Here is a 20029-nt window from a genome sequence, read left to right as displayed (position 1 = left end):
GCCCCGCCTCTGACGCCCCCCCCCCCCAATTGCCACCAAGCTGCTGTCCGAGGGGCCGGCCCCACGGAGAAGCTACTTCTATTTATTCACCGTCTGTGCCTCCTCCAGCCGCTTCCTTCCAGCCCTGCCCCAGCTCTGCCCGCCGGCCGCACCCTGTGGAGGCCTCTGTCCTGAGACCACCGCCTCTCAGGGCAGGCTCCCAGACCGCGTGGGCGCGTAGGGGCGCCGGTTCCGCGGGTGCAGCCAGTTTCCTGCCCAGAGGGGGCCAGGGATCCCATCAGAGCACTGGGGGCAGGGTGCAGACTGGCAGGCAGCGTTGGCTAAGGCACGGCGCATGTCTGTGCGTCTCCTAAGCGTCTTGCCCACCAGTGTGTGCCTTGTTTGGGTGGGGTCACAGGAGGGCGTGGGGCCTGCCAGGAAGCCCTGCCTTTGGCCACTGTGGTCACTGGAATCTGGCCACTTGGATTCCCATGGGTGTTTGCAGCCACAATCCCACTCCAGTCTCCCCATCCCTAGCTCCTGGTTTGGGGATCCCCCCAGCCCCCACCTTTCAGCCTGGTGAAAAGGACCTTCTCCCCCCGGAATCCCAGCCACGCCTCCGTCAGACCAGAAGGGGCTCCCTCTCCAGTGGCGGGAGCTTCTGCTGAGCAAAGCACTGTCAGGCCCAGGACTAACGCATTTGATTTGACTTAAATTAAGTTTTCCCCTTTGAGAATATTTTCATTTTCTTTAAAAGAATATAGTTTTCTTCTGAAACTTGGCCCACCGTTGTTATTTTTAGGGAAGTTCTAAGCAACTCACACGTGTCCATTTGTATGTCATGGTAAAAGCATTGTAGTTTTATTTTTGTATAAATGCCTCTAAAAATCTCCATGTACGTGTCGGCCTCTCAGACTCGGGAATAGTGTGGGTTTTGTCTGTCAGTGTCTTAAGGGTGGTGACCGAGTGAAATGTGGTTTGAAGAAACGTAAATTAAAAATTTTTCTCTGCAAGGCACATCAGCAGTGGGAGGCCTGGACTCCTCACTGGGGGCTTGTGTTGGGGTTGCCCTTGTGGGTGGCCCGCGGGGCAAGACACCCAGTCATGATAAAGTCACAGTGCTTTTCACGGGAAATTTCTGGCTTAGGTCCATTTGTTCCTGTGGGAGCCTGAACCACTTTCTCTGGGCTACTGCCCTGGCCCTCCACTCCCTTCACTGTTAGATGTGGGGTGCGTCTGCTCGGAGGACCATCCATCTGGGGGAGCCAGGCGGAAGGACCAGAACACAGGAGTGCACATTGGGAGAATGGGAGGGGGGGTGGCAGCCAGTGGGTCCCAGTGGGCTGAGGCCTGGCGCTGGGAGGCCCCCTGGTGGGCTGAGGAAGCAAGTACCCCGGGAGTTTGGTGATTGTCAACCGAGTTTTGAAATGGGAAGGTTGTCCTGAGATCGGCTGGGGGGGGGGCGGATGCTCCGGAGAAGGAGACTTCAGCAGAATCAGGGTGATTTCTTGAAGGAGGTGATCCCAGCAGGGCAGGTGAGAGTAAATTCCAGGAAAGAGCCTGTTTCTGGGTTTCTCTCTTTTTTTTTTACAGCTGGGCTGCTTTGCTCTCTGTCCAGTTATTGCAAAGCTTTCTTCTGATTGCCCTCTTTTTGCTGCTGGTGAGAAAGCTGCTTTGTCCTTGTTTTCTCCTTGTTGCTAACTCAGGCCTTCTCTTTTGTCTTCCTTTGTGTGTGCTGTGGAGATGGCCCTGGATCTTCCAGCTCCATGCCTGCCCCATCGTGGTTACCATGTTTCCCCACCCAGCTGGACTGAGTTTTCATGTGCCATACTTTGTCAGAAGTCAGAGGCAAGGGAATGCATGACCCTGGGGGCAGTGGGTACATCTCTGGCTTTTGTCCTCTCCCTCTGCGCTCTAGGACCCGTATTGCCTCCATCAGGACTGCTGACTGCCACGGTCCCTCTGACCACAGAGCCTTTGCACATACAGTTCCTTCTGCCTGGTCCACTCCCTGCACAGTGCTTTAATCCTGCTCAAATCCTTCAGACCTCAGTAATACAAATAAGCCAGACTCCCAGTTATTACATTTCACCAAACACCCAGAACTTTGGGCCTCTGCTTTCCAAGCTCATTTTCCAAAAGTGACGTCTACTAGTTCGTTGTCGGGAGTTGAGACTGAGGAAGCAGTGTGAGAAGGAGGCTCCAGCCAGATAGATTGCCCAGGACCCCCCAGCACTGGGTGCCAAACCCACCTGCCCTAAGACATCTCCCCTGCTGTCAGTTGATTTTAGAGAGAGAGGAAGGGAGAGGGATAGGCTTTGATAGAGAACATCAGTTGGCTGCCTCCTGCATGACCTCCACTGGGGATGGGGCCCACAACCTGGGCATGTGCCATGACCAGGAATCGAACCGGCGACCTCCTGGTGCATGGCTCAATGCTCAGCCACCGAGCCACACCAGCCTGGCTTTTTTTTTTTTTTTTTAATTTTTTATTTATTAATTTGTTTTTGTTACAGATTTTTTTATTTTTCCCCAACTGACACCCTCCCCTCCTTCCCCAGCTTTGTTGTCTATGTTCATTTGTTATGCATACATGCATGTAATTTCTGTGGTTTCTCTCTTCTCCCCCACCACCCCCTCTTCTGAGGCTTGTCAGTCTGTACCCCACCTCTATGTCTCTGGGTTAATTTTGTTCATCAGTTTGTTTAGTTCATTGTCTTGTTTTCTTAACTATTTAGTAAACTCAGCAAAAGTGGGAGATTGACATTACTGGAATCCTCTGGCACACAGAGAAGAAATGAAATTTGAGCCAGCTAAATTAAAGTTTTCTACCCTAAAACCTTTCTGAGTCTCCACAACATGTAAGTGGAGTTCAGTTATGAAATCGATGCATGAACGGATGCAAATGGCTGACGAGTCCTCATATGACTAGGGTCTCCCGATTTAGTGTAAAGTCCTCAGCGTGGTAAAAACATTTCTTTTAAAAAAATCCTCACCCAAGGATATTTTTCTGTTTATCTACAGAGAGAGTAAAATGGAGGGAGAGAGAGATATTGACTGGGAATCGAACCGGCGACCTCTTGGTGCACGGGTCGATGCTCAGCCACTGAGCCACACCAGCAGGACAACTCTTTAAAAAAAAAATTTTTTTTTTCTTTATTGATTTCAGAGAGAGAGGAGGGGAGGGGGAGAGAGAGATAGAAACATTGATGAGAGAGAGCATTGATCAGCCTCCTCCTGCATGCCTCCCACTGGGGATTGGGCTCACAACCTGGGCATGTGCCCTGACCGGGAATCAAACCGGTGACCTCTTGGTGCATGGGTCAATGCTTAACCACTGAACCACACTGGCTGGGCTGTGATTGGAAATTTAAAGTGCCAGCAGAGAAAACAAACAGGTATCTATTAGTCAGTTAGGAAAATCAAAGGAGCCTCTGGAGGAAGGTGGCCTGGCCTTGTTTGAGATTGCTATCTCCAAAGTGGATGCCTCTTTGAAAGAGAGACCTCAGGTCCGGCTGGTGTGGCTCAGTGGTTGAGCGTCGACCCATGCACCAAGAGGTCGCCGGTTCGATTCCCTGTCAGGACACATGCCCAGGTTGTGGCCCTGATCCTCAGTGAGGGGCATGCAGAAGGCAGCCGGTCGATGTTCTTTCTCATCGATGTTTCTATCTCTCCCTCTCACTTTCTCTCTCTCTCTCAAAACAATAAAGGAGCCCTGGCCAGTTTGGCTCAGTGGTTAGAGCGTCGACCTGCGGTCCTGAGAGACCCGGGTTCGGTTCCCGCTAAGGGCGCGGACCTCGGTTGCAGTGTGTCCCCGGCCCTGGTCGGTCGTGTGGGTGGCAGCCACTCGATGTGTTCCTTTCACATCGATGTTTCTCTCTCTCTCTCTGTTCCTCTCTCTCCCTCCCACTCTACCTGAACAAAAAAAATGGGAAAATGTCCTCGGGTGAGGATAAAAAAAAAAAAAATAAAGGAAAAAATTTTTTTTAAAGCAAGGCAAGTGAACCTATACATTTGGTTTATGAAGCGTAGACAGGCTCTCAGCTAATCTGGAGTGAGTTGGATGGGGGTGGGGGGGTCCAAGGTGTTATATACCCTCCTGTCTATAGATTTCAAAATTCCTCTGGTGAGTATTTGGGTACAGATTAATTTTTTTTTTTTTTTTTAATCCTCACCCGAGGACATTTTTCCATCTTTTGTACAGATAGAGTGGGAGGGAGAGAGGAAGAGAGAGAGAGAAACATCGACGTGAAAGGGACACATCGAGTGGCTGCCACCCGCACGACCAACCAGAGCCGGGGACAAACTGCAACCGAAGTACGTGCCCTTAGCGGGAACCGAACCCGGGTCTCTCCGGACCACAGGCCGACGCTCTAACCGCTGAGCCAAACCGGCCAGGGCTACAGATTAATTCTTAAAGTTCCTTTTTACTTTGTTGTGGCCTTCCCAGAATTTATGAAAAGCACCTGGCAATTTTATCTTGCAAGCCTTGAGACTTCTGGCTTTTCTGCTTAGGGAGTGAAAAATTAAACTGCCCTTTTTTCCTTTCCCCTGCCCCAAAAGGGCTGATTTCTTGGGTGGGGATTGGGGGGTGATTGAGGGGGCTGAGAAAAACTCCTCCTCCTCTCTCCCTTTTCTGCATTCTCTTGTTTAGGGAGGCTTTTAACCATTTGCTGCAAGTGCCCTTAGCTGGGAGGATAATGGCTTGTTATTTGCAGGCCAGCTGTAAACTGCCCACACAGTTTGTCTTGTTTTAACTTTCCTGTCTCAGTTTCCCTATTCCTCTTGCCCTGGGATTTGCCCAGCTTCTTATCCTGTAACATATAGATTGAGAGTTCCAGGGCTATAGATAAAGACTTGGGAGTCATCTTTGAAAATGATTCATAAACACATGAACGTGCAAAAGGGAAAACCTGTAGGAAATGTGAAAAATGGAGGCCTAGTAAAGCCCTGGGTCCCTTTAACATTTAGAGCTCAAGAGATGAAGAATGCGCAAAGGAAACCGAGAAGCAGCGGCTGTTAAAATTAAATTTGAGAAAAATGTATTATAAAACCGAGAAGAGATTGATGAAAAATGGTCAATTATATAAAATGCTAAGGGGTCAAGAAAACAGAAAAGTGACTTTCAGATCTAGCAATGTGGGGCTTACACTGACCTGGAGAAAAGCAGACTCAGGAAAGTAATAGGAACGTGTCCAGTATGACATAGGTATGAAGAAATCATGAAATTAAAGGAAAATTAATTTAGAAACACTTTCCAACAGTGTTTTTTTTTTTAACAGAAGTTGAGCATTTGCTGGAGGGGGTTTTGAGAGAAGAGAGGGTTTTTATTTTATTTATTTTAAAACTTTTTCCTTTATTGATTTTAGACAGGAAGGGAGAGGGAGAGAGAGAAACATCGATGAGAGAGAACATGGACTGGCCGCCTCCTGCATGCCCCTCACTGGGGATCAGGCCCACAACCTGGGCATGTGCCCTGATCGGATCCAACCGGGACCTCTGGGTGCAGGGGTCCATGCTCAACCACTGCGCCACACCTGCGGGCCAAGAGGGGGTTTCTAACAGGCGAACTATTCTGGACACCTAAGCATTCTGAAAGAGGACGCCCGAATGAGGCCAGTTCTTGTCCCGCACCAGCAAGGACGGCCCGGCCGGCAGGTAACCCTGCCTGCAAGCAGAGGTATGGCCCAGGCCTTCCTCCCGCACACTTCTCTGGAAAGTGCACCTTCGTCCTCTCCACCTGCGCGCGCATCCCCAGGAGCCGCCCTGGCCCCTCCGCCCCGGACCCTCCTAGACAGCCCAGGCCGCTGTTCTCGCGAGGCGCGGAGACCGCGCGCGGCCGCGGAGACTTCTGGGAAGTGTGGTTCGGCTGGAGGCGGCAGGGCGCCCCCCGCTGGGAACGTGTGTCGGCGACGCGACGCGGGAAGTCTGAGAATGCTGCTCGGCTGTGGGCTCCGCCCTCGGCCCGCCCCGCGGGAGACTCGGGCCAGGCGGCCGAATTCTCCGTCCTGGAAGCTGGGAAGACGCTCGGCACGGCAGTTCCCGTGAGGGCGGCGACCATTGTCCGCTCCAGCGGCCCGGCGCATGCGGTGCGCGGACTCGGGCGAGCGTGGGTCCTGGGAGAGCGGCCGGCGGGCCCCGGCTGACGGCCCCGAAGCTGGGCACGGCCCCCAGACCTCGCTTTCCCGTCGGGTGAGCCGGCGGGGCCGTCGCTTTCTGGGCCTGTCTGCCTCGCTCTGCACCGGGGAGTCGGGAGCGCGCTTCCCCCAGAGAGCTCGCGAAAAGGAGAGGGGCGAGTGCGTGTGCATGGTACGGACGGAAAGAAAACGCCATCTGCACTTGTTTTTCTCTTACCCAGTGATGGAGCTGCCGCTTTCCAGCTGTGTAACCTGGGACACGTTTTTCCACGGCCGCCGTTTCAGTGTTCAGATCGTTTGAAAATGAAATCTGGAATACATCATGTGAAGGCCCCCCCCCAATGCATAGAGTGGGGAAGATGAAATAAGCTCCTATTTAATATGACTGTTACTGTTGTTTTATGAGTTTGTCTCGTACGTAATAGAAAAGTTGATTTCTGTGCAGGTGGCACTTGGTAAATGGTTAGTTACCCCGTGCCAAGCATGCTGTCATAGTTCAGAGAAGGATCGGGGCCCTGGAAAATGAGTCTCATTGTGTTTTTCCGTGCAGGTGTGCCACAGAGCTGGAAGCTAAGCCTGATTTTTCATGACTGCTTTTTCCTGTTCTTAATTTGCCTGCTCAGGACAGTGCCCTCTTATTAGACAAGAGCCTGGAAAGACAACTGTGTTGACTGGAAATTGCCAAGTCATGTTCCAGGTAAGTCGGTATGTCCCCAGACCTTCCTGAAACACCTTTTTATCAGGAGTCTTGAGTGTTTGCTTTCCTTCTCCTACCAGTTCTAACAAAATCCATTTAGGGACTGGATCTGTGATTCCTTCCACTGTAGCAAAGGATGGAGACTGAAGAACTCCTAAGTACTATCTTCTCTCAGTTTCTTCTCTTTTCTACCGGTTTTCTGCGAGAAGCCTCTGGAGAGCCTTGAGCAAAACTTTTTGAATTCAAGATTAAAGTTTGGAGATTTAGGTTATTTGCTTTATGGTTGTTAAAGCTGTTATCACGTGGTCTCAATTAACGGTATGTCCATCCTTTCAGTTATTCAAGTCAAGAGATGTTTGGAGTCATCTTGATTCCTCCCTTTCTCTTATAACTCACGTTATATAATATATACAGAATTGACCCGTAGTTACCTCACCACTGCCATCCTGGTCCAAGCCAACCTTGATTATTGCAGTAGCCTCCCAGTAGGATTCTCTGCTTCTGCCCTAGACTCTCTTTAGTCTCTTCTCAGTACAGCTGTCACAGTGATCCTCTTATTGTATAAAATCTTGTTCCTCCACTTAAAACTCTTCTCTGGCTCTAACTCAGAATGGAAGTCAGAGTTCTATAGTGACTTAAAAAGCTTTGTACAATTAGGCTGTTTTATCACCTCTCTTATCTTATCTTTCTTCTCTGTTTCCTTGTTCCCTGTGAGATCCAGCTACACTGGCTACTGCCTCCAGACCTTGAAAGTCTCTGTCCTGTCTGCTTGGAACATCCGTTCCTCAGATATGCACAATCTTGCATTCTTACCTTCTTTGTATCTTTGTCCAGTGGTTATGTTCTCAGTATAGCTTGCCTAAACACCTATTTAAAATCGTCAGTCACCTTCTGACAACTATCTCTTCCACTCCTTCATCACTGTTCCATTGTTTTCCATAATGCTAATCAGTCACTGGCTGTCACTGTATGTTTAGTATATGCATATGCTTATGGTTTGTCTCCTCTCGCACGACCCCAACCAGGGCCGGGGACAAACCGCAACCAAGGTACGTGCCCTTAGCGCGAACCGAACCCGGGTTTCTCCGGACCACAGGCCGATGCTCCAACCACTGAGCCAAACCAGCCAGGGCTCTTTTTCTTTCTTGTTGACTGTTTTACTTCAGTGCCAAGAGTGATACCTGGCACAAAACAGATGCTTACTAAATAGTTGAGTGAATGAGTGATGAGACAGTGGTGGGCAGAATCATGGGGTGGAAGGTGAAGCCTGCATAGGAGACGGTATGAATGGCAGATGTGATTGTTTTGCAGAGTCTGGTTTCTTGGGAGTATTAGATCATTAGATTTGAAGAAAAAAAAATTTTTTTCCCCCCAAAGTAAAAGCTAAAGTGAACTGATTGCCAAAATCATTCATTGGTTAATTTCCTAAACACTTATGAAGTACCTGTCAGGAAGACTCTTACATGGCTTTGTGTACACTGTCGTGCAGGACTGCATGACTTACTGCAATACTAAGAGAATTTTCTACAGTGATGGAAATATTCTATATGTGCACTGTCCAGTATGGTAGCCACCAGTCCCATCTGACTATTAAGTATTTGAAATATGACTAGAGTGACTGAGGGACTGAATTTTTAATTTTATTTAAGTTTATACAGCCAATTGTGGCTAGTGGCTATCGTATAGAGCAATGCAGGACTAGTAGAAAAGTAAGAAAGCATTAGAAACTAAGATAGGTGCTAGGACATATATTCTGAGTTCTGGGGACAAAGATAAATGAACATCCCAGGCTGCCCCTGCAGTTGAAGGGGAAGAAAGAATTGAAGCATCCTTGGGGAAAGCAAGGCTAGAACTGGTTTTGGTGGCCCATAGTACCAGGGAGGCGGAGGTGGAAGTGAAGTTACACTGAACTGAGAGGACACCTGAGCACAGGTAAGAGTCTTTCAGGGAACTGCAAACATTTTCTAAAGCAGTGGTTCTTACACGGGAGATTTTGTCCCCTTCGACCCCACCCATAGGGGATATTTGGTAATATTTAGAGAGATTTTTGGTTATCACAAGTCTGGGGGAGGAAGGAGGTTGCTACTAGCATCTAATGGGTAGAGGCTAGGGATGCTACTAAATATCCTACAATGCACAGGACAGTTCTCCACAGATTAAGAATTATCCAGCCTAAAATGTCATCAATGCCAAGGTCGAGAAATCCAAATCTAAATAAAGAGCAAAGAGTATTAGTTAATAAGATTATGTTAGTTTTCTTCTTTAGACTTTTGATACAATGACATTCATCAGTGTGTTCAAAACTTAAAAATATGAAATGTCTTTGCGTTGGTGGAATAAAACATAGTATTTTATGCATTTAACATAGTGTTGTTAAGAATAAGTACAAATGGGCCTGACCAGTGTGGCTCAGTGGATTGAGCATCGTCCCATGGACTGAAAGGTTCTGGTTCAGTTCTCGGTCAGGGCACATGCCTGGGTGGTGGGCTCGATCCCCAGTGGGGGGTGTGCAAGAGTTAGCCGATTGATGTCTCTCTCTCACATTGATGTTTCTATCTCTCTCTCCCTTCCTCTCTAAAAAAAATCAATGAAAACATATTTTAAAAAAGAGTAAATACAAATGGAAAAAAATGAATTTTCCTTGGTGCCAAAAGGGAAAAAGACCTCCCTCTTCCTTTTCTTAGAATATTTCCTTGAGAAAAACCTGTCATTGTACATCCTTTCCTTGTCGCCTTGAGATGCTTGTAAATTTTCTTCAAAGTGAAATAAGCCCCTCCCAATTTTATGAGGCAGTGAAGTCTTTCTTATGGCCTTGGAGCCATCTCTTCGAAATGCAAATATGAAGGAAAATGCGTCCTTAACTGTCTGTGGAATTTAGCCTAGGCTCCTGGCTCCAAGTTCTAACTATATGCTTGTCATAAAGATAAGAGAATTTTTGCCCTGACCGGTTTGGCTCAGTGGTTAGAGTGTCAGCCCATGGACCAAAGGGTCATAGGTTTAATTCCCTTCAAGGACATGTAACTGGGTTGCAGGTTCGATTCCTGGCCTCAGTCTAGGTTGTGCAGGAGGCAACCAATTGATGTGTCTCTCTTTCTCCCTCCCTCCCTTCTACTCTCTCTAAAAATCAATGGAAAAATATCCTTGGGTGAGGATTAACAACAACAAAAAGGATATGAGAAACTTTATTTTTCATTGGGGTAAAGGCAAGTAACGTAACGCAGATGGCTCCCCCAGTTACCAGGTGCATTTAGGATGAACTATGGGTAGCAAATGATGCTGTTAAGTACTTTTACTGGAGGACAAGTTATTTTTTTGAAGGCATGTATGTAATGGTTGTATCTACCTGGCTTCTTAAAAGGGTGAGATTTCTGTCCTTCAAGTCTTTTTTTTTTTTTGGTACATGCCCCTAGCGGGAACTGAACCTGGTACTCTGGTCTGCAGGCTGATGCTCCAACCGCTGAGCTAAACCTGCCAGGGCTGTCCTTCAAGTCGTGTTAGTGATTTCCTATGAAATGCATTACAGTTTGGTTTAATGATTATTCAATAATAAAACTTTCCTCTTTTCTCTACATTGTAGAGAAGATTTTCTGCTTGGCTTTTTGTTTTTCTGCTTTTTGTTTTTTTCCTTTTATTGATTTTTAGAGAGAGGAAGGTGGAGAGAGAGAGAGAGAAACATCTACGACAGAGAACATCGATTGGCTGTGGGATTTGGCCCACAGTGTGGACATGTGCCCTGACTGGGAATCGAACCAGCGACCTCTTGGTGAGTGGGTCGATGCTCAACCACTGAGCCACACTGGCCAGGCAATGATGCCATTATAAATGAATATATTTTTTTGCACATATTATAAGTTGACTAACCAATAAGCATAATGAACGTTTAAACATTTTCTAAAATTTTGCTATTTTAATACTACCATGAATGAATACTGTTTCTGAGAAGAAATCTACTTAGAACTCTTTCCATGAAATGTGTCCTTTTGTTTTTTACCCTTACTTTAAGGGCTACCCATGGCATGAAACCATCCTTCAGTCTTCTTGCCCAGGGAGTCTTAAATTATTTTAATTACAGATTGATTATCAATACAAAGTTTAAGTATATACTATTAATGTTTTTCTTTTTTGTTTATAAACTAGTTATATCTATGTCTTTGTATGTGTGTGTATATATTTTTTTAATCCTCACCTGAAGACATTTTTCCATTTTTTGTTCAGATGGGGGAGGGGAGAAACATCGCCGTGAAAGAGACACATCAAGTGGTTGCCACCCACACAACCCAACCAAGTCTGGGGACAAATTGCAACCGAGGTAGGTGCCCTTAGCTGGAACCAAACCCGGGTCTCTCTGGACCACAGGTCGATGCTCTAACCACTGAGCCAAACCAGCCAGGGCTATATGTCTATATTTAATATAAAAATGTCTTTTTTTTTTTTTAACCTCACCCGAGGATATTTTTGCATTCATCTTCAGATAGAGCAGGAGGAAGACAGGGAGGAAGAGAAAGAGAAACATCGATGTGAGAGGGACACACTGACTGGTTGCCACCCACACAACCCAACCAGGGTTGGGGACAAACTGCAACCAAGGTACGTGCCCTTAGCGGGAACCGAACCCAGGACTTTCTGGTCTGCAGGCCGATGCTCTAACCGCCGAGCCAAACTGGCCAGGGCAAAAAAAATGTCTTTTTTTTTACCCTGTTGTGTTGTTTTTTTTTTTGAAGGATGTAGTGGATCGTCATTTTTGTTTACCTAGCATGTAAGCTATAAAAAACACAACTTGACTGTGTGCTGATTTTTGTTGTTGTTGTTGCTTTGTTAATCTTCACTCAAGGATATTTTTTTCATTGATTTTTAGATAGAGTGGAAGGGAGGTAGAGAGACGAGAGAGAGAGAAACATCAATGTGAGAGAGACACATTGATTGGTTGCCTCCTCCATGACCCCGACTGGGGCTGGGGATTGAACCTGCAACCCAGGTATGTGCCCTTGTCTGGGAATCAAACCTGTGACTCTTTGATCCGTGGGCTGACGCTTAACAGGCCAGGGATGAATGCTGATTTAAAAACATTTTTATAGTTCTATCCTTTTTGACAAAATTAACTCTCCTGAAGCAAAGCTCTTGTATTTGTCTCAGCCTTACCATACAAAAATTCCAAGAATGTAATTATCCAATTATTACTTTACTTAGATCAGATTTCTTCTTATTGTCACAATTGCTGAATCTTGTCCCCTTCTACAACCAGGGTAACTATATCCTTTGTCCAGTGACAGAAGAGGCCTGGGCTGTGGTTGAGCCTAAATGTGTTTGCTATTTCAGGTAACATTTAGTGATGTGGCCATAGACTTCTCTTATGAAGAGTGGGGATGGCTGGATCCTGCTCAGAGGGATTTATACAAGGATGTGATGGTCCAGAATTATGAGAATCTGGTCTCTCTAGGTAAGCATATTGTAATTTGCTTAGCTCCACCTCAGTAGGGGAGATTTTTTCCCCCTACTCTGAATTGATCGAAATCTTACTGAGTAAATGGCCGAATTTCTCTCTCATGTTCCCAAGGAAATGTGTGGCTGTGTTGTGCCCTGCCTGACGCGTATTCTCCCTTACCATGAACGTTCTTCAAACCTTCCTTTGGTCCCTTTTTGTGATGATGGCATCTCCTCCCTGAGGACCACAGCTTAAACAAGTTCTATATTTTTTCTATAAGCAGGTCTTTCCATACCTAAGCCATATGTGATCACTTTATTGGAGGATGGGAAAGAACCTTGGATGGTGGAGAAAAAACTGACAAAAGGTATGTTTCCAGGTAAGTCATGGTAAATCAGGCAAAAGAGGTCTTTGTTAAAGATGCTTGTAGAAAGTGGGGGGCATTTTTGATATCTTAGGGACTGTCTTCAGAGATTCCCAAATGTAACAAAATTGAGGGATCCTTAAGCTTAGATTTTAAAATAACCATTCCTCCATCCCAAATTATCTTTCTGTATCATTCATGTCATCTAATCAAAAGTGGAGATTTTTGTCATCATAATAATTCAAATTGTTATTTTATGTGAAACAGAAGAAGGCAAGTTACTGTTTTTAAGTCCACTTGAAAAGTATACTGTATTTTCTGTGCTCCACCTTGACTTATTTCAGAAATCATTGAAAATACACACACACACACACACGTTGTCAGAGCCATGTGTTTTCAAGCTGGGGGTCAGGTGGAGCTTTATTTTTTATCCAATTCTATTTCCAAGAAATTTCTTTCCAAGAAGCACAGAAAAAGCAGTGTTTTGCTTTCTTACTATATTTCAGATTGGAAATTAAGATGGGAAAACAAAGAATTATCAACGAAGGAGGACGTTTATGATGATGATGATTCACCTCAAACGGTAATAATAGAAAAAGTTATAAAACAAAGTCATGAATTTTCAAATTTTAACAAGGACTGGGAATATATAGAGAAGTTGGAGGGGAAGCATGAAAATCAGGTAGAACATTTCAGACTAGTGACCCTCACCTTTAGAGAAAGTTCCAGGGGGAAAGTGTTTACAAATACAATACATTTAGAAGCATTTCCTATTTAAATTTAAAGTCTATTCTTTCTGAACCACAGAGAATTTCTGCTGAAGGGAAATCACATAAACATGATATATTTAAGAAGAGCTTACTGAAAAAGTCATTTATAAAAAATGAGACTATCAATGGTGGGAAGAAACTTTTGAATTCTAATGAAAGTGTGGCAGCCTTCACCCAGAGCAAATCTCATACCCTTCACCAGACTTACAATAGAGAGAAAATCTATACATGCAGTGAATGTGGGAAAGCCTTTGGAAAACAATCAATCCTTAATCGCCACTGGAGAATTCATACAGGAGAGAAACCTTATGAATGTCATGAATGTGGGAAGACTTTTAGCCATGGCTCATCCCTTACTCGCCATCAGATAAGCCATAGTGGTGAGAAACCTTACAAGTGTATTGACTGTGGGAAGGCTTTTAGCCATGTCTCATCACTTACTAATCATCAAAGCACTCACACTGGAGAGAAACCTTATGAATGTATGAACTGTGGGAAGTCTTTTAGTCGTGTTTCACATCTCATTGAGCATCTGAGAATTCATACTCAAGAAAAACTCTATGAATGCCGGATATGTGAGAAGGCCTTCATTCATAGGTCATCTCTCATTCACCATCAGAAAATTCATACTGGAGAGAAACCTTACGAATGTAGTGAATGTGGAAAAACCTTTTGCTGTAGCTCACACCTTACTCGGCATCAAAGAATTCACACTATAGAGAAACAATTTGAATGCAACAAATGTCTGAAAGTCTTTAGTAGCCTCTCATTTCTTATTCAGCATAAGAGTATTCATACTGAAGAAAAACCCTTTGAATGTCAAAAATGCAGGAAATCCTTCAGCCAGCCTGAATCACTGAATATGCATTTGAGAAATCACACTAGATTGAAACCGTATGAGTGCAATGTATGTGGAAAAGCCTTCAGTCATAGGTCATCTCTGCTTCAACATCACAGAATTCATACTGGAGAGAAACCTTATGAATGTATTAAATGTGGGAAGACCTTCAGTTGTAGTTCAAATCTTACTGTACATCAGAGAATTCATACTGGAGAAAAGCCATATAAATGTAATGATTGTGGGAAAGCTTTTAGCAAAGGCTCAAATCTTACTGCCCATCAGAGAATACACAGTGGAGAGAAACTCAGTAGTGCCATAAGGGTGGAAAACCCTTTAGGCTATATGAATCACTTTACATGTGAAAAGTCATATACGAGAGAAACTGTATGAATGCAGTATTTGTCTTACTACACTTCAGCCATTGATCCTCCCTGATTCAGAATCAGAAAATTTATATCACAGAAAAGTCTTATGAAAGAAATGAATATGGGAAGGTCTTTAGCAATGATACAAGCCTTATTGTCCATCAGAGTTCACTCTGAAGAGAAACCATATGAAGGCAATAAATGTGAGAATGCCTTTAGCCAGTATTAATCCTTTAATAAGTAAATCTACACTGTATTTACTCGTATATATGTAACAAATATGGGAAAGACATTTGGCAATATAAATCTCTTATAAAACGTACAAATATGTACAGGAGAGACGCGAAATATGAATATAAAGTGGAAAATCCTTCAGTTAAAGTGCATCCCTCATTCTGCATCAAAGAACTCACACTGGCGAGAAAGCTTATGTAAGAAATGTAGTGTTAATGCTAGAACAACCTGAAGGATGTAGGAATTATGTGTAATTCTTTGCAGTGATGCTATCTGTAAACAGTTTTACAGAGAGCAAACAAGCATATTATAAATATGCATTTCTTATAGTAGTAGCTTGCAATTTTACTCAAGTCCTACATAGAAATCATCTTGAATGGGCATGGGAAGATACTAGTCATCCAGTGGGTTGAGTAAATGTTTTAAAGTTGAACATTAAATCTGCAAAAGAAGTCAAAAGTGATGTGAATAAAATTCTTGATGTCTAATAAAATCAGTTATATAAAATAAACTCACTGTGACACTGATATTTATTGTAAAACTTTCTACTTTCCTTTTGAAGAATTAAGATCAGACTGACAACTGCCTTTTAGTGGGAGACTAGTAAACCCAAAGAAAAACTGCCGGGTCTCTGTGCTAATAATATCATTATCTTGGTAAGGACAATTCATAGTTCATTTACACTGGATTAATTCACACACTTTAGTTTTTTTGTTTTTTTTTTTATCCTCACCCGAGGACATTTTCCCATTTTTTTGTTCAGGTAGAGTGGGAGGGAGAGAGAGGAACAGAAAGAGAGAGAGAAACATCGATGTGAAAGGAACACATCGAGTGGCTGCCACCCGCACGACCGACCAGGGCCGGGGACAAACTGCAACCGGGGTACACGGGAACCGAACCTGGGTCTCTCAGGACCGCAGGTCAACGCTCTAACCGCTGAGCCAAACCGGCCAGGGCTACACACTTTAGTTTTTTACATGTTCTGTGAGAACATACCCAAGAAACAACATACTTTGAGATCAGATCGGGCTTCACTGTGAATATGCTTTTTAAAAAATCCTCACCTGAGGACATTTTTGCATTTATCTTCAGATAGAAAGGGAGGGAGGGAGAGAGAGAAAGACATCGATGTGAGAGAGACACATCAAGTGGTCTGCAACCGAGGTATGTGCCCTCAGCAGGAACTGAACCCAGGTCTCTCTGGTCCACGGGCCGACGCTCTAACCGCTGAGCCAAACCAGCCAGGGCTGGATATGCTTTTAATTTGAATCCTAAAGGATGAGGACTAAGTGTATAACTGTGTGCAAGCACACGCACTGTGGGGTCATTGTAGGCAAAGCAGGTTCTGGTATGTTTGCTGCAGCTGGACACCCACGATTCAGTGTTTGGTTTCTTTATGGGTTTGGGGTGTTACTGTTGGCGCATCACTAGTAATAGCAGCAGTCATTTCTCCCTCCCTGAATCATAATTACAAGGATTTGCCTTAAATTAATAGTCCAGGGCAGTCTCCATTACTTCTCCAGCCCGCCCAGAAATTTCGAAAGCATTAATTTTCTGCAATATATGTTTTGAAATAAGAGTTTTTGTTTTCTACAGTGAACCCTGACATAATTATGGTTTATAAGGAGGATGACTTCAAATATTCTAAGTTTTATATAAGAAATGGAATAGTCTTACTTATCCCCGTGGTTTCGTATTTTGTGACTAGAAAGGTAACAGATCAATGATTAGGATTATGTGGACTCTGTTGGAGGTAAAGGGCAGTTAATGTAGCTTATATTTCAGATTATGTTCTCTATGGCATTTAATAATTGTAAGTAATAAATTATTTTAAATAGGAATAGTATGTCACTGATATAACAATTCTGGTGTGCCATGCTTGATAGGGTTTCTTACTTTAGACATAGTATTCCTACTCTAGTACATGTGCTACCTTAACAGAAAACCAAGAGGTGAAGGCACATTTCTTAGCAACTCTCAAGAGATAGTGGGTTTGGAATGGGATGGAGAATTTTTAATATTAAGCAGAGATTTATTTCCTTTGGTTTTTAGTCATGAGATTTATTTTGAAATTCTAGGGAATGTTGCAGGGTCTTTGAGAGATAATTAAGGAAGCATGGCATGGTATCAAAGATTAAGAACAGTTGTAATTATGGGTAGACTGGCCACTACATAATATGTAGCTGTGAGATAATGTCAGTAGCTTTCTTTTTCTCCCATTCTCTATACTCCCTCTGCTCTCCCAAGCACTGGTACGACAAAGAAGTAGTCTTTTTTTTTTTCTTTTTATCCTCACATGAGGACATTTTTGCATTTATCTTCAGATAGAGCGGGAGGGAGAGGGGGGAAGAGAGTGAGAGACATCAATGTGTGAGAGAGACATCGACTGCTTGCCACCCACACAACCCCAGCCGCGGCCGGGGACAAACTGCAACCCAGGTACATGCCCTTAGCGGGAACTGAACCCCGGGCTCTCTGGTCTGCAGGCCAACGCTCTAACCGCTGAGCCCAACCAGCCAGGGCTGAAGTAGTCCTTTAATCCCCCAGATTTTGTTTGCCTTCACTACACAGTTTTATGTGATCTTGTTATTTCGTTATGAGGGGATTCATCTAAATACCATACATTGTCATTACAAAAACATAAGCACACATAATTTTTTGTTGTTAATCCTCACCTGAGGGTATTTTTTCATTGATTTTTAGAGAGACTGGAAAGGGAGGGAGGGAGAGAGAGAATCATCCATGTGAAAGAGACACATCAATTGGTTGCCTCCCGGCACCACCCAGACCAGGGCTGGGGATTGAACCTGCAACCCAGGTATGTGCCCTTAACTGTGAATCAAACCAATGACCCTTGTGTCCATGGGCCGATGCTCTAACCATTGATATTCTGCATGCCCCCCATTGGGGATCAGGCCCACAAACTGGACATGTGCCCTCACCGGGAATCGAACCAGCAACCTCTTGGTACATGGGTCAACGCTCAACCACTGAACTACACCGGCTGGGCTCAATATTATTTTGTATTAGTTTCAGGTATACAACGTAGTGGTTAGACAATCCTATACTTTACAAAGTGTTCCCTGAGATCAATAACATTACTTCACATTTTCAGGAACTACAAAAGGACAAACTAAACCAAAAGCCACAGAAGGAAGGAAATAAAAAAACTGGAGATAAACCAAATAAAAAATAGAAAATACCCTGGCTGGTTTTGCTCAGTGGTTAGAGTGTTGATCTATGGACCAAAGAGTCACGGGTTCAGTTCTGGTTAAGGGCACATACCTCGGTTGAGGTTCAGTCCCTGACGTGCGGGAGGAAGCCAATTGATGTGTCTCTCACATCGATGTTTCTCTCCCTCCCACTCTAAAAATAAATGGAAAAATATCTGTGGGTGAGGATTAAAAAAGAAAGAAAATAGAAAAATAACAGAGAATAAATAAAATCAAAAGTTGGCTCTTTGAAAAGAAAAAAATTTGACAAAACTTTACCTAGACTGACAAAGAGAAAAAGGAAGGCACAAATTACTAAAATCAAAAATAAAAATGGAGATATTACTGTTGACCTTACTGAGATAAAAGGATTGTGTCTGGCCGGTGTGGCTCAGTGGTTGAGTGTCAACCCATGCACCAAGAGGTCACCAGTTTGATTCCGGTCAGGACACATGCCCTGGTTGTGGGCCAAACCCCCAGTGGGGGACATGCAGGAGGAGGCCAGTCAATGTTCTCTCTCATCGATGTTTCTATCTCTCTCCCTCTCACTTCTCTCTTTAAAATCAATAAAGGCAAAAAAAGTTTTTTGAAAGGGATTGTAGGATAATATGAAAATTATATGACAAAAAATTAGAGCAGAAATGGATAAATTCCTTGAAAGTGAGAAATTGCTAAACTGACTCAAGAAGAATTAATATATTTCAACAGAGCTATAAAAAGTAAAGAGTAATATCAATACCCAACAAAAAGTATCCTGGACCAGATGGCTGCACCAGTGAATTCTTTTTTTTAAATCCTCACCTGAGGACATTTTTCCATTTTTTGTTCAGATAGAGTGGGAGGGAGAGAGAAGAAGAGAGAGAGCGAGCGAAACATTGACGTGAAAGGGACACATCGAGTGGCTGCCACCCACACAACCCATCCAGGGCCAGGGACAAACTGCAACCTAAGTACGCGCCCTTAGCAGGAACCGAACCCGGGTCTCTCTGGACCACAGGCCGATGCTCTTCAGTGAATTCTATAAAACAATAAATAATTAACACTAATCTTTTTCAAACTTCCAAAAAATTGAAGAGGAGAAAACACTCCCTGACTTATTCTATGAGGTCACCATTGTTCTGATACCAAAGCCAGATAGACATCACAGGACAAGAAAATTACAGACCAATATTCTTTATGAATACACATGCAAAACTCAACAAAATATTAGCAAATCTAATACAATAGCATATTAAAATGTTTATTCACCATGACCAAGTGGAATTTACCCCAGCAATGCAAGGATGGTTCAATGTTAGAAAATCAATATAATTGATCTCATTAGTAAAACAAATTTAAAAACTCCATGATATGTCCTGGCTGGTTTGGCTCCCTGGTTAGTGTTGACCTGCGGACTGGAGAGTCCTGGGTTTGGTTCCTGCTAAGGGCATGTACCTTGGTTGCGGTTTGTCCCCGGGCCCGGTTGGGGTGATGTGGGTGACAACCACTCAATGTGTCTCTCTCACATGGACATTTCTCTCTCTCTCTTCCTCCGTCTCTCCCTCCCACTCTATCATAAATGCAAAAATGTCCTTGGGTGAGGGGAAAACAATGCCACGATCATCTCAATCTATAAAGAAAAGGCACTTGACAAAATCCAAAAACCCTTGATAATGTAAATTCTGAGAAAACTAAGAATAGAGGGGAAGTTCCCCAACATGATAAAGGTGTTTGTGAAAAACCCACAGTTCACATCAAACTCAACGGTAAGAGACTGAAAGCTCTTCCCCTGAGATAAGATAGAAACGAGGGGAGCGGCTCTCAGTTGCTGTACAGCACCGCACTCGAAGTCCTACCCGGAGCTGTCAGACAAGAAACAAAGAAATGGCCTACAGAATGGAAAGGAAGTTGTTATTTTTGCACATGACATGATCCTATTTATAGGAAATCCCAAAGAATTCACAAAAACTAATAAGGGTTATCAATGAATTTAGCAACACTGCAGGGAAAACCAATACCCCCAAATCAT

At 44.1% G+C, this 20029-nt stretch overlaps 1 protein-coding gene across 1 annotated transcript; it reads left to right on the top strand.

Moving 5' to 3' along the window:
• The first annotated feature begins 6518 nt into the window (after window positions 1-6518).
• On the top strand, window positions 6519-15211 carry LOC118638608 (zinc finger protein 181-like). The gene is given in 5 exon segments (XM_036274659.1): window positions 6519-6813; window positions 12130-12250; window positions 12519-12614; window positions 13106-13321; window positions 13324-15211. Coding segments are annotated over 5 exon segments (1719 nt in total). The 5' UTR covers window positions 6519-6804; the 3' UTR covers window positions 14601-15211.
• Window positions 15212-20029: the final 4818 nt, after the last annotated feature.

Source organism: Molossus molossus, unplaced genomic scaffold (assembly GCF_014108415.1).
Source record: "Molossus molossus isolate mMolMol1 unplaced genomic scaffold, mMolMol1.p scaffold_m16_p_21, whole genome shotgun sequence".
NCBI lineage: Eukaryota > Metazoa > Chordata > Mammalia > Chiroptera > Molossidae > Molossus > Molossus molossus.
Note: the sequence above shows the minus strand (reverse complement) of the source record. Positions and strands in the feature narration are given on the sequence as shown.